Raw genomic sequence first — 15408 nt, 5'->3', positions numbered from 1 at the left:
GCACAGCAGTTGTTAACTCAGGAATTCCAACACAAGAAACATGAATCAATGAGGAAAGTTTAATGCACGGTCCAGTTTGATGCCCCGCATCTGTTCATTTCATAAAAATGATTCCTAAGATTGCTTTTGCATGACTACGTCTTAAGTTTGTATGTGGCCCTTGTACAGTATGTGCCCCTTAGGATTCGGTGCAGCCTTTAATGCAGGATTGTCTATGGGTGCTGTAACCATAGCAACACCTTAACAATGCCCTTCACCCCTTCCCTCACAGCTTCTGCATGGACCACATATAATGCAAATGTCAAACATGAGAGTATAAAAAAAAAGAATCCCCATGTCATCATGGGGCCCAATCAGGTATACAGTATCAATATTTAGGTGATAAACTAGATGCATGTTTTTATTGGCAGCCTTTCATTCACATCAGCAGTTGTCTGACCCGGCATTCACTTTCAGGGGGGTTGCTGGAGTACAAAGAGAGGCCTGTTCTTTCTAAGCACCACTTGATTCTTTCTTTCACCACTTCACTTAACAGGTGTGCATATCCTTAGTGATTTGTCTGGATGTAGCATGAGACAGTCGGTCAGGGATGATGTCACAATGACATCAAAATACTTGACGACTTCAAGGTGTCCAATTCCATGTAACATGATGTCAATCTCTCTGCTGCCAACAACCCCCAGAGATCATAATTGGTATCTTGCTATTACATGTTGTGATGCAGGAATTTATTGCACATCAGCAATGTTTGTTGGTATTATTTTTTTAAGAGTAGTTTCTTAGTAAAGTAAGCATTATTAGTAAATGTTAAACTTAAGACACACACTTTTTTATAAGTGTATTTTCCAGCCAAAGCTAGTGACATGCTTTTTCCAACTTGGAACAGTAAATTTCAAACCTTTAAAAAGGAAAGAAAGAAAAAGAAACGCATGAAAAAACAGCAATATGTCTTTTCATATATTTTCTTGAATCAGCATAGCCCTATTCTTGTGTACAGCAAATAAAGGATTGAAAGATTTGCAGTTTGACATTCAGTTCTTTTGTTTGACAGTCAGACAGAATTACACATGACCTGGACAGCTGCTACGTTTTAATGATTCTGTTATTAAATGTGGAAGATAGATATTTTTAATCTTCAGCGTTTGGCAAATGTAATTACGTTGCACTTGTCGCCAATTTTTGTAATTAACATTTAATAAGATAATGTAATATAGAACGTCTTCATCCGGATATATTTTCTTTATACATTACATTTTTACTTTCTTTAATGCTATTCATTGGTTAGTTACGTTGAGTTCTCACAAGCCTGTGCAAAACATGCCACCTTATAATGTAAGCAGAATGAAGGTCTCCCCCTTGTGGGGAGTTTTTTTTTTTTTTTTTAAACCAGTTAGACGTTAGACGGTTACACATGGTTATACTCTTTATGGAGGAGAGAGAACACACATACACATACATAGCATTGTAGCTTCACAATTTTCGATAACTATGACAGCATCTGCATTTGATTAAAAACACCTTGAACCTCTCACGAAGAATGACAACACCGTTAAGATTGTTTTTAACAATTTGTGAGACCCATGCTGATGACAAATCAATTCTCACTGTGCCAACACCTAGACAAGGCAACAGCCTTAATCCTGCAACATAATCCCTTTGACATGCAACATTTACACATAGATAGCTTTTCTTTAAAATCAACAGTAAGACACATGATAAAACATCTGCAAATATATACATTGAGTTACATGATTGATAGATCTGTTTTTATCAACAATATTTACAGTGTGATGAGGAAATTGAAGTTCCAATTTCCACATAAAACATGATGGATGCCACTCTTATGTTACAAGTCTTTTTTTGCCTTAAAAACTAATCATCAAGACTAACAATACAAACGTATTACTTACCACAGATGAGTGGGGAAGTAATCACAACATTTGACACCAGCAACGCATCCTCACATAAAGATCATTATCTGTGCATCTGTTTACAAAAAGTCAAGTAAATGTCTCCAAAAAATGAAGCCATATCCTTTCCGCCAATGCCCATAAGGTCGACATGGAACAACCATTGCATTAGTGATGAAAAGAGGAAAATTATTTTCTGTTATTGTTAATTTGTAGGAAATTACATGTACTGTATGGCTGTTACTGGCTGCAACAGGAGACAGATATATGTCTGGTTTTATTGCAAAGATCATCCCGTCGTATTCATCCCTTCTGTTCCAATAAGTCTATGCATTTTTTCATAAGTTTCAGAGCTCAAACGATGGATCCCTTGGATGACGACAGATGGATGGACTGGATGCGTACGGCCAGAGTTTTCTCCAAGTTCTGCAGTAAGTTATAGCTGGGGCTCTCTGGTGGTACATCATACAGCAGCTGTTTGAACGGTTCCAGCTCAATCAGCATGACCATGTTCTTTAGGAAATAGCCCTCGATGTAGGTTGCGAGGTCTGGCGCATCCAGAAACTGAGAAAAAATGTAGGAAGGGTTTGAAATTACATTAACAGGTCAATTTATAATCACCATGTGAAACAACTTTGGTTTTGTTTGTACCTTTGTGTGGTTATAGATCTCCACGCATGTATCTGTGTTTATGTTCTTCGTACAAATAATCTCACAATGCCTCTGCAGTGCCTCCAACTGGAAGAATTTAGATGCAGACAAAAGCTGCATACAAAGAAAAAGCATTAGGTACAGCCACATAGGGCATATTCACACTCACAAACACAGCTAAGGGCAATTTGGAGTGTCCAATATACCTACCATGCATGTGTGTGTGTGTGTGTAAGTACACACACACACACACACACACACACACACACACACACACACACACATGCATACATACATACATACATACATATATATATATATATATATATATATATATATATATATATTTATATATACAGTGGGCCCCCGGGTTACGAACTTAATCCGTTCAGCGGCTACGCTCGTATCTCGAATTGCTCGTATAGCGGGCAATCCAAACCCATGTTAATTCGTGAATGCGTGCAACGCGCGCAGAAGCCTTAGGTAAAATCATCACGCTGTATACATATATTAATATTAAGTGACACAATCTACTGTACAGTTGCATTAAATAACAAATACAAAGGAAATATGACTTTTACCTTTGGAAAGACGTGACTTGTGCTGAGATAAGCAGAGATGAGCAGAGATGAATGCTCAAGTCAATACGGTAAATGAGATATGCTATTGGTCTTACAGTGTCACAGTAACTTTTTCAGTCAGGGTTTTCTCTACTTCCTTCCATCCCAACCAGCTGTGCCATCAAGCTAGATAAAGGCGTTCGGCCAATAGCATATCGGCACTTCTGTGATTGACGTGTGACGCCGGCCAATAGCATCTCCGTGAGTGAGACCGGGTGACCTTAATCGACCAATAGCATATTGGCGTCTCCTTGACTGGGTTAGATTAAAACACATTTAAACCTGTGACGATTTTTTGTCCTGCAATCGGCACACTTAATTTCATGTCAGCTGTTTTTCCCGACGTGAATTGAGGTGGGTGGAGGCGGAGGGGAGGTTGTGTGTGTTGTATTAACTAGGCACCACACTTATGGCTTGTTCGAGCGTCAGTTCACTGTTGGTTTCAACTAACAGATTTGCAATAATGGCGTTGTCCCAAAGCATGTCGGGAGGTCGCCGACTAACATGACATGCAGTTTTGTCAAGCAACCATTATATGGCACTGTAATACCACCCGTAGCAGGGTGCAGAGATCAACGTCTTGCGTTAATACAGCAACGCATATAGGCTATTGGTCTTACAGTGTTACAGTAACTCTTTCAGTCATGGTGCAAATCACGGAGATACTAAAACATCATCCTCTTATTTCTTCCTTTACCGCTGCTAGTAATTTTAGAAGCTATGTCTAACAGATAAAGTTTGCGAAGTCTTCAAAACATTCCGTTTTTCACTCATTTTCTACTTCCTTCCATCCTGTCCCATCAAGCTAGATAAAGGCGTTCGGCCAATAGCATATCGGCATTTCTGTGATTGACGTGTGACGCCGGCCAATAGCATCTCCGTGAGTGAGACCGGGTGACCTTAATCGACCAATAGCATATTGGCGTCTCCTTGACTGACTGATAATTATTCGCACTTTTTTTTAAACGGTTGGAATGTATTGACAATTAATTAAAAAAAAACACACATTTAAACCAATGACAATTCTTTGTCCTGCAATCGGCACATTTAATTTCATGTCAGCTGTTTTTCCCTTTAGCTGTACAAACACTACACTTAAATGGTAATATATTTAGACACCGTGAGTGAGACAGTCAGTGTGAGGTTGTAAGACCAATAGCGTTCACGTTACCGCCATAAGTATCTATTAATGACTGTAGATGACGCAACTGCTGAATATGTTGACGCAGTTAGGCGAGAACATTTCTACATACTCAATGGCTGGTTTGTCGGAATGCTCGTAAGGCGAGAGGTTTGCTCGTAAGCGGAGGACAAAAACCTCCCTGATCCACGCTCGTAAGGCAAATTGTTCGCAAATCAGGGTGCTCGTAAGCCGGGGGCTGACTGTATATATATATATATATATATATATATATATATATATATATATATATATATATATATATATATATATATATATAAACACACACACACACACACACTTACATCTCTTTTTGTTTTTTTTATTAGATTGAGGGGTGGGGTGAACAAAAATTCAATTTAAGGGAAGAATGAGCTAACCTCCATAACATCAGGGTTCCTAATGTGAAGAGCATCTGTTCCTCCACAGTAAAGATACTGCATCACAAGCTAAGAGGGAAGAAATGCAAAGCTTATTGCCACGCATGTATATTATGAACACAAACTATGGACATGAACATGGGGTTTGGAGCACATTACTTACCTGAAAAATGTGGTATTTCACATGGCTGATTTCAATACAGGTGTTTTCACCACAAGGCCGGTTTGCAAGAAGGGTTTTGAACCTTCGCAAAAAATTATTGATATGAAAAGTTATTTTATTTTGTATGAAATGAATGTCCAGACTGCATCGGTCACATTCACAGCATTACTGAACATGATAAACATTAAGAAAATAGTGAAAATAATGAGAGCTACCTATTGGAGGCTGTGAAGAGAAGGACTTTGTGTGCATAAAAAGGCTTCCCTTCCACCAAAAATGTCACATCTGACATCTCTTTATTGTTCAGGAAGTGAGGATCTATAAGACACAAATCATGTTCATTTTGTGTTAAAACAAAAAAAGAAGTAAATGTACGTCATGATTGCCAGTCGGCGCTATTAAGTGATTACTGTATTTTGGTCACAAGATGACGCTTGGTCCTCTTTCTATTTATATAACATTCAGTCAGTTGACCCAACAATTCCATTGAGATTTGCAATTGCACAGTCCAAACAATGTTTATATTTTCATTACAAGAACAATAATACTGAAAATGTATTGCTAAAAACACTGTAGAAGGCTCTCACCAAGGCGTGATGACTGTTTGCGTTTTATCTCTGCAAGTTTCGGTATGGGGTAGGGCCCATAACACTGGGTGAAGATGGCTGACAGCTGTTGGCTGATCACCTCGTTCTGACAAAACACCAAGAATACACAAAAGAGCAAACAGGGATTTCATTTCACACATAGAAATGTGTTGGACACTTATCAGATATGTTTTACACCTAAAGTTCCTGAGAGATACGTGTAACGTGTAACTGTGAAAACAGAAAAACGGGAAAGAAGACATGGGGACTTTTACAGTTATTCCCAACTCTCTAGTGTGCTTTTGACTTGCCAAGGCAGGAAGAAAGGAGGAACAATGCAGTTCACTACCGTGCAGTAAGGCTGTTTGCTCTTAATGAGGCATATCACAAGCAAACATCCACTTGGAGTCAATAGGTCTGTCTATACTGAATTTGGAACAATTTTTATTCCAGTAGTTGCCGATACTCAAAATTATATATATATATATAAAAAAAAAAATACATGTAATGAGATGGGTGTAATAGCAGTATTAACGCAGTACAGTACAGTACAGTACAGTAGTGTACAGTACAGTACAGTATAGTTAATAGTTGGTTTCGGAGTAAAAATAATTCACAAAAATGTTGTTCGTAATGTATTTAAAAAACATGGTATTGAACTCATTTTAATGTGTAGTGCTTCCAGTAATAAGATTCCAGTGAATTCCCACAGTTAACATTTGCCTCTTTGGTTTATCATTAATTAGTCAGTGCTTATAGTGGGGGAAAAAAAAATAAAAAAAAATCCGCTCATCCCTTTATTTGACTGTTGCCAGGTAAATTTGTAGTGGATCATTAACTAATTGACAAATAAATTCGGAATAGATAATGGACAATGATAAATAGATAAATAAACACATTCTGTCTGACTTTGAAATGTCAGAATACATTCTAATGCAGCCTTCATGTCTCGAGCGTAGCGAGGCATCAACACTCCTATTAACGGTGAATTGCCAATGTCAGAGACTTGTGCAGTGAGAGAAATGTAACAAGAAGGTATTGTGTGGGCTCATGTGAAGTTCTGATATGGCGTAAAAAGTCCTGGTATCCTAGAAGCTAAAATTGAGAAGTCCCGGAACGCCATAATGGTGTGTACCGGCCCGCTTAAAGCACTGACATTATATTAGATGCCCTGAAGGTGGGTATGTTAAAAACAAACAAAACAAAATGCAAATGAAAATCAATTGGAAGCGTGTTGCCCTTTTTTTAGATTCTTTGGATTCTTGCTGTTCATAGACGTTCAATTGCTAAACCATTCACAACTCATGAGGTCCATGGTCATTTGAAGCATTTGGCAATGACTAAGAAGGGGTGGTTGCACCATGGCGTGACATCTTGTACCTTGCTGGCCCTGAGGATCTGAAACATGAGAGGCAGGCCGTGCGTGATGAGCTCCTCAGTGTACTCATCTTCCTCAATGCAGGTAAACTCTTTGAGAAGGCCCTGGATCAGTGGCCGGCGATGCTGGGAGAAACATGTGCGCAGAGATTCTAGCCAAGTGTGCAAAGTCCATGGCACGCCTGGGAAAAAATCAGATATTATGACAAAAACAAACAAACAAATAAATAAATGTAATTGAGGTTTTGTTATTGTTTCATGAACTAACCAAGGCTCCGTATGTCTATGGTGATGTCTACATGCCCGTGCTCTGAACTGTGATACATGGCTTCTTTTAGCGCTTTCAGTTTGGCCTTCCCTGTCCGTATGAGGTCTGCCTCAGATGAACTTCTTCCCTCCAGTTCTGATCCTTCCGCCAGAATCTCTTCCAGGGATAACACGTCTCCTTTTCCTTTCTCCGTGTGTGACAAGAGTTTCCGAAAGACATTTCTGGAGGAAACGAGAAAATAATTAAATCAAGTTGAATGCCTTCATTGATCTTATTTCTCAAGCATTATGTTATATTGCACACAGTTTGACAAGAAAGAGTATACACCTGCTGCAATGTAGTGCAAAAAACTATCCGGTTTAGGCAGTTGTGATATTTTGGAGATCATTTCACAAAATAAACTACGACATTACATCTTACTACAATGTTTACGCGAGATAAAAGTGTTGAGAACAACAAAACTTAACCAACAGCACTTTGTCACAGAATGTTAATTATGTAACGAACGACAAAAAAAAAAAAAAAAAAAAAAAAACCCGAAAACGTCCATGTGTTAATTTCATGGGCCTCTGAACTCCAGAGTTTGTGGAGTGTGTACTATGTAAATTTTAGTACAAAGAGAGAAGGCGCAAAGGTGTGGGAATGGTAGCTGAAACTTTACGTTTTACCGCTAAGGTACATCACCTGTGTCCGTGAGCAGCTGCCAGGCTGTAGGAGTTCATATCTCCTTGCGGCGCAGTGGTGATGCCATTGCGGGACATGGTTCCCAACATGGGGTCGGCCCCCCGCTCCAGCAGAAGGCTCACAAGCTCAAAGTTGCCTGTGCATAAAAAGCACATGGGCGCACACACTCAATAGAATACAAAAAAATAAATGAGTAAATAGCACGTTCGCCAGCTCTTAGTACAAATTTGCCTTTGAGTCATGAGTCAGCCGAAGACGAGGCTGACATTCAGGTGTAGCTGTTCGAAATGGATTGGGTGGTGGATCTGGATGGGAGTGCGGAAGATGAGTCAGGCCGGATGCATGTACCTGCAGCAGCAGCCAGTTGCAGCGGGGTCTCAGTATAGTTCTCCATTCCTTCCTGCAGGCTGCCCTCCACATTGGCTTTGGCATCCAGAAGCAGCTGCAGAGTTCAGGTGGGGTGACAGAAGACGGCATGATAGGAAGAGGGGAAAAAGACGATTTAGTTCAGTGACTTTGAGCTTCTCCAACGCGTAAGACGCTGTTAATGAATGTTTGATTGCTAATTTAGAATACAGGCTGCCGTGGAATTAATTGTTCTTGTTTCATTATGAATGGAACTAAAGCCAGCTGCCACTCACTATCTTTAGCCAAGCACAAAACAGGCAGACTGTGAGCCAAAGCAACGAGATGCACTCAGCATCAACAAATTAACTTTATAAATAACAGCAGCTCCTGTCCACATTAAAAAAATCTGTAAAAATTCACAAACATTAGGTATGACAGTAAATACGATTTTGTATCATGCATCTTATTGCGGAATGTGAATAAACCTGCTATACATAAATAACCAAACGTGCATAAAGGTCAAATCTGTACATCACTGCACTTATATATTAACAAGACATTACAACGATCTGATCTGCGTGATGGTGATTGGCCAACATTTGGCATTTTACGCATTATCATTTATTGGCTATAATGTAATAACTTGCAGAGCAATCTATGATGTCATTGACTGGTTTTATGCAAGTGATTTGAGGGTTAACACTATGCATTTTGTCTGCTCAAGTGGCAATTTTCATTCCCTTGAGTTATAGTTGTTTGCTGCAGTATTAGTCCATTGTTTTCAGTATTTACATGGTGAAGTAAGGTGATTCAACTATGTACAATATAGCTACTGAACTACAGTAGGTTGTTGTATACATGACTAAACTTTCATATCTGGCCAGTGTTTGAATGTCTTCTACGGGTTATTGATGTTTTTACCTGAGGATCTCTGTCACTTCTGGGATTGTAAACCCTAGCAAAAACGCTGTTTTTTTTTTATAATCTATAAATATTTTTGTTGATACTCTCTATAAACTTTATACAATTATATGCGGTTAAAAAAGTTATTTAAAAAGTGGTTGGATAGTTTGTTATTTTTAAACTTGCTGATCGGCCCAAAAAATCCTGACCGTGTAAACTCCAACATTAACCCATCTAACCATGTGCTTCAATAATTAAACACTAGTAAGAAATAACATTTTACAGTACAAAGCTTGGGAAAAGATTTCATGCGGTAGCTTTTTTCTTAAGTCTTAAAGCTATTTATTCCAAAAGAGATGAAAATGCCCAGGCACATGTTTAAATCATTGGCTGTTAAAATTAAATTACACAAGTCCCAGTGACCACATCATTTAGAGGGCGGACTGAATTAGTTAAATGAGTTCAATAACAATTAGTCCGCTGTAGTTCATCTTTCCATTTACTTAATGGAGTTGTTCCATTTGCTGGGGGGGGGGGGTAAATGGACATTCAATTGTTCACAGCAAAACCTCTTCTCGGCCATGCCAAGATGGAAATAAAAGGACAGAAGATGACCGTTAACTGATGTGAATATGATGACCAACCATGAGCTGAAGCACAGAGAGAGTCAACAGATGAGTGAGGACATCACTACCTGCACCACAGGCACATGTCCATGTGACACAGCAAAAGTGAGGGGCGTCGCCTGGCGTGTTTCGGGAAAGACTGAGTGGTGCTTGTGCACTGAGTTTGGCACCTGGGGAATGAACATAGGGAAGGAGGTAGTTGAAGGAGGGGATGAGGGACATGAGAGGGAGATGAGGAGAGAGACATGAAGCCGTTAAAAATGACAAACACGGCCAAGCAAGCACAAGACAAGCTACTACAGGGAGCACCGAAAGCGCTTGGGGAGGAAATGGAGTAATCATCTAAGACGCCCGGGGCGGTAGAGGACAACCTGTCAGCATGTTGACCGTCTAATGAACACAATAAATTGATCTGTCTAGTTAGGCTTTATCCTAATGGCTTTTCTCTGATCTCTCCTCCCTCTGCGGTTTCACTGACGGGCCTTTGACCTCTCTTTGGGTTATATCTCGGTTTTTGGAAAATGCGACAAATCAAAGTGAGATGCTTGATGCCTAAGAACACAGATTTTTCGCAGTTGAAAATGTGTAACGAGATAAAACGAACTTAACATGACTAGCTAATCAATTAAGCTGGAAGTATTACATAAATTGCACTTGGCGTGTCTTTGTGCTTTGGCGGCGAGACACAAATCAAAGCTGGCACAATGGATGATGATGCATGTTGCTGAGGTGATAATGGACACAGTTAGGAGGCTTCAACTGCTGTCTCAGACACCACCATACAGCTCTGAACGACATGAAATGAGTCTAATAAGTAAAGGAAAGGGCTGGCCTCATTGCAGAGGTCATTTACTTAGTGTCCACTAAACATTTACAGTAATTTGGTTTACCAGTACAGTGGGCCCCCGGGTTACGAACCTAATCCGTTCAGCGGCTACACTCGTAACTCGAACTGCTCGTATGGCGGGCAATCCAAACCTATGTTAATTCGTGAATGCGTGCAACGCGTGCAGAATCCTTAGGTAAAAACATCACGACTTTATACGCATATTAAAAGTGAGTAACATAACCTAATGTACAGTTAAATTGAACAACATATACGAAGGATAAATGACATTTACCATTGGAGCGACGTAACTTGTGCTGGGTGAAGGCGGAGGGGAGCAGAGACCAACCCGCTAAGTAGACACAGTTACGGTGACATGCTATTGCTCTTAAAATGTCACAGTCACTCTTTCAGTCACGGTGTCAGTTTATTTTTTTTTTATTATTTCCTGCTTCGTTTCTATTGTCATCATCCTCTTACTTCTTCCTTTACCGCTACTAGCAATTTTAGAAGCTATGTCTAACAGATAAAGTTTGCAAAGTCTTCACAACATTCCTTCCTTCCGTTTCACTCATTTTCTCTCCTTCCTTCCATCCCGACCAGCTGTGCCATCAAGCTAGATAAAATCGTTCGGCCAATAGCATATCGGCATTTCTGTGATTGACGTGACGCCGGCCAATAGCATCTCCGTGAGTGAGACCTTAATCGACCAATAGCATATTGGCATCCATCCAATATGGGGTTAGTCACTGTCTCAGTCACATGACTGACACCATGACTGAGACAGTGATTGTGACGTTGTAAGAGCAATAGCGTTCACGTTACTGTCACAAGCGTCAACTGCTGACTTTGTTGACGCAACCAAGCGAAAATATTTTTACTTACACAATGACGGTCATGTCGGATTGTTAGTAAAACGAAAGGTTTGTTCGCAAGCGGGGACAACAGTCTCCGTGGTTCACGCTCGTAAGCCGAAGTGTTCGTAAAACAGGGTGTTCGTAAACCGGGGGCCGACTGTACATTCAAAGAAGATAAATAGGCTGGCCGGGATACAGTATGGGGTTAACAAAGTCGGATGTAACTCCAGATTTCGAAAGTCCTTTTACTCTCACTTGTTTGTTAAAGTCCACTTTGGTGACATGCATTCATAAAACCATAAGACCAAATAATGAGAAAATAAGAAACAAAGGGTGAAGAACTTTTTAACAGAAAGTAGACGATGCCCATTTACTTAATGTTGTATTAGGAGATACAATTCATATTTGTGATATACAGTATTTTGGATTAGTGTAGAACTGCAAAACACAATATGAAGTGGATTACATAATTCAAATATATTACATAGAGTAAAGGCCAAATGTTTGGACACACCTTCTCATTCAATAAATTGTATTTATTTTCATGACTATTTACACTGCAGATTTTCACTGAGAAGGTCAAAATTATGAATGAACATGTGGAGTTTTGTGCTTAACAAAAAATGGGAAATATTTGTAAACATGTTTTTTATTCTAGTTTCTTCAAAATAGCCACCCTTTGTTTTGATTACTGCTTTGCACACTCTTGGCATTCTCTCGATGAGCTTCAAGAAGTCGTTACCCAAAATGGTTTTTATTTCACCCGTGTGCCTTGTTAAAGTTAATTAGTGGAATTTCTTGCTTTATCAATGGGGGTGGGACAATAAGTTGTGTTGTGCAGAAGTCATGTTAAAATACAGATGGCAGACCTATAGGACAACTATTAAAAATGTCATGTTATATATGTCATATTAACATGTATATTATAGCAAGAATCAATTAGCTAACTAAGGACAAACAAGTGGCCATCATGACTTTAAGAAATTGAAAGAAAATGAGTGTCCAAATGCTTGGCCTGTACTGTACACTAAGGTTAATTCCTGTATACAACCACAGGAGTAAACAAATTTATAAAAAAATACCTCATAGAAAATACAGTAGCATGCAGTGTTAAACCAGTGAAAACTACAATCAAAATAAAAATATATCAGTTTACATCAAAATAAAATATTAAAAAAAAAATCGTTATTTATTCATACTTTTTTGCAAGAAATATTGTGAGTATACATTGATTGCAGTTGACTTTGAAATACTCCAGATACACTACGACCAAAACACTAACCTCACTGTTAATATTAGCTCCAGCATCCAGCAGCATCTGGACCATGGCCTCATCTCCACGGACACAGGCATACATGAGTGGGGTCATTCCCTGCATGAACACAGGTACCAAACACAAGAGCAGCTCTGTCATATCTGAAGATAATGATGTAATTTTAGCATAGCACATGGCCAAAACATGGGGTTCAACTGCACCCCTTAGTTTTGCTGCATTAGTGATTATGGTCATTCTAAAGAGCCCAAAACAAAGATTTTTGTTAACTTGTAATTTAATACTGGGTTTGACATTTTTGGCGCAGAGAGATAGAGAATATGGGCAACTTGTCCTCCAAACAATTAAGGATGCAAGCTTGGGCCTTTCTATATGGAACGAACGTTAAATCTATACATATGTCAAACTCCAGTTTCCTTTTTATCAATTGTCCACATAGGTCTGAAGGGAGTAAATGTTTGCTTGTTAAAATGCAAGAAGTCTACAGCAGTGTGTACCCTTGCCCAGTTAGCTGGGATAGACTCCAGCTCACTCATAACCTTGAAAAGGATCCACTTGGATAGATGGATCTGAATCTAATATTCATCCATCCTCTACAGTCGTGCTTGGCATCCCGGGGTGTTGGAGCCTCTCCTAGCTGACTTTGGGCAAAATGTGAACCCGGAAGCATTGCCAGCCAAGCCACCAAGATGTCTGTATAGTATCAAGCAACATTGATTACATACGTAGCTTCAAAGTACACTGTTGATTTTCCAATACACCCCACACCCAAAATCAGATGATTACCAGCTATCTATCCATCCATCAACCAGACCGCCTATCCTCACAGGCATTGCAGGCATGATGGAGCCTATCCCAGCTGTCTTTGAGCGGTAGGTGAGGTACACTCTCAACTGGTTTCCAGACAATTTCAGTGCTAGCTATCTACTATATTCGTGAGCTTCAAGCCAAAAAAAAAAAAAAAAAAAAAAAAAAAAACAACTTTCTTCACATGCTCTGTACTTTACCGCTGGACCAAGGTTAAAATTTTGACTGCTGTTAAAAACTGCTGTGGTGTGCCAAAGCAATTCATCATAAAAAGAGAGGAGGCTCTTTTTTATATGTACGGATATTTGATATGATTCTTTCTTCAGTTTCTTTGTTGGATCGCTTTACTTTGTTATTAGCTGCCTATACTAGAAGCCAATACAATATACATTTACAGTACATGGATTGAAATGTTGCAGTTTTTAGACCAGGTATATCAGACCCATTTTCATTTCATGCCACTTTATAGTCATGGTATCCACAAAAGATTGGACCATAACAATGTTCCTACATATGGTTGCAAGATTTGGTTAGATGTTCAAAAGAATCCAAAGTATACTTTTGAGCCATAATTCCTAAAGATATGCTTAGAACAAACACAAGGTGAAGGAAATTTTGAACAAAGTGAAAGAGCAATCAGTATTAGAACAAAAATTTCAGGCTTCTAATAAGCTAAAAACAAATGTTTGTAAAAGCCCACTGGAACATATGCACTGACAAGTACAATCAGAGCCATACTTAATGGTGGCAGTTGCATGCTGCCTCCCATTTGACACAACTTTGAATGTTTAATTCTGAAGACGGTCACGTTCCAGTTCTAAGTAGGTTTTCACTGAAGTGCACATTATTCAGTTTTTTTTGAGTGGTGTAAATTATAGTTCAGATTTTAAATGATTTACCTTGGTTTCATTTTTTTACAAAAAATGGCATTTGAACATTTTTTAAAAATCTAATGTACATCATATTTTGCGTGTCTGTTTACTTTTGTTCTTCTGTTCCACAGGCAGAGTGTGTCAGCTCAGCAAGTGTAAATGTTTTAATATGAACTATCAAAGTGAGCAGACTGTCTCTAACCTGCTCACTCATGCTGTTGATGCCATCCGGCCCCAGCAGGTTGACAGCCTGCTTCACCAGGTCCGTGCGTCCACAGCTGAGCATATGGAAGCCCAAGTTCTGCAGGAACTTTGCTTCAGTTGAGGCAGCATCTAGTTTTCTTGAGGCGCTGAAGCAGTCATCCGCTCTGAAGGGTAAAGCGCGCCAAGTGAGTTAGGTGGATGTTTTGATGTGTTTAATGTGCAACTCATCACACAAAACACAAAGTTTAAATATTTTACAAGATTTTGCAAGCAGTATAATTCCTCACTGACATGAGTTGGGGTTTTGGAAGCTGTGTGCGTGTGTGTGTGCGTGTGTGTGCGTGTGTATGCTCGCGCAAGCGCGTGTGTCTGCCCTTGCTTTTTTCTACACGATGGAGGCCAAATTCTTACTCCTATTACTGTCCTTGTGGGAATCTCTTGCACTTGTGGGGAAAGTTTGGTGGGCGCCACAAGTTCAGACCTCTTTTTGAGGGTCAACGCTTACTCTAAGAGGATAAGTTGGAATTGGATTTTGGTTTAAAATAGGGTCAGGGTTAGTTTTAGGCAATCTGTTGTGATGGTTAATGTTAGGGTTAGGGGCTAGGTATGCGTTATGTCAAGGGCATTTCCCCACTCAGATGGAAAATCCTCCATGTGTGTTTGCTTATTTCACGCATGTTCATGCAATGTGAAGCCTAAAGGACTGCAGCTGTACCGGAGCTGGCGGGGCTCACAGTCCACTCCAGGCAGCAGTAGTCTGGCAGCCTGCCGAACATCGTCGCTGTCTACAGAGAAACTTCGTCTGTGCTCAGTGTGAACAACAGCCACACGCACCCACTCCATCAGAGGCGGCAGCACCATGAACGGCCTGT

General features: G+C 39.7%; 1 protein-coding gene across 2 annotated transcripts in view; it reads right to left on the bottom strand.

The window, feature by feature from the left end:
* Positions 1 to 45: 45 nt before the first annotated feature.
* The window catches only part of abtb3b (ankyrin repeat and BTB domain containing 3b), an 81342-nt gene continuing 65979 nt past the window's right edge, over positions 46 to 15408 (bottom strand). The window contains exons 4-17 of one of the 2 annotated variants that reach the window (XM_088416656.1): positions 15252 to 15404; positions 14535 to 14700; positions 12663 to 12752; positions 9766 to 9867; positions 8169 to 8262; positions 7821 to 7956; positions 7137 to 7357; positions 6872 to 7050; positions 5492 to 5597; positions 5120 to 5222; positions 4905 to 4986; positions 4742 to 4810; positions 2562 to 2675; positions 46 to 2474 (exon numbers count right to left, since the gene is read on the bottom strand). In XM_088416656.1, the coding sequence (XP_088272782.1) occupies positions 2265 to 2474; positions 2562 to 2675; positions 4742 to 4810; positions 4905 to 4986; positions 5120 to 5222; positions 5492 to 5597; positions 6872 to 7050; positions 7137 to 7357; positions 7821 to 7956; positions 8169 to 8262; positions 9766 to 9867; positions 12663 to 12752; positions 14535 to 14700; positions 15252 to 15404 (1825 nt within the window). In that variant the 3' untranslated portion in view covers positions 46 to 2264. The remainder of the gene's footprint in view (positions 2475 to 2561; positions 2676 to 4741; positions 4811 to 4904; positions 4987 to 5119; positions 5223 to 5491; positions 5598 to 6871; positions 7051 to 7136; positions 7358 to 7820; positions 7957 to 8168; positions 8263 to 9765; positions 9868 to 12662; positions 12753 to 14534; positions 14701 to 15251; positions 15405 to 15408) is intronic. The other variant, XM_088416657.1, reaches the window with a different exon arrangement.

Source organism: Hippichthys cyanospilos, chromosome 6 (assembly GCF_059441005.1).
Source record: "Hippichthys cyanospilos isolate Australia breed blue-spotted pipefish chromosome 6, RoL_Hcya_1.0, whole genome shotgun sequence".
Lineage (NCBI taxonomy): Eukaryota > Metazoa > Chordata > Actinopteri > Syngnathiformes > Syngnathidae > Hippichthys > Hippichthys cyanospilos.
Note: the sequence above shows the minus strand (reverse complement) of the source record. Positions and strands in the feature narration are given on the sequence as shown.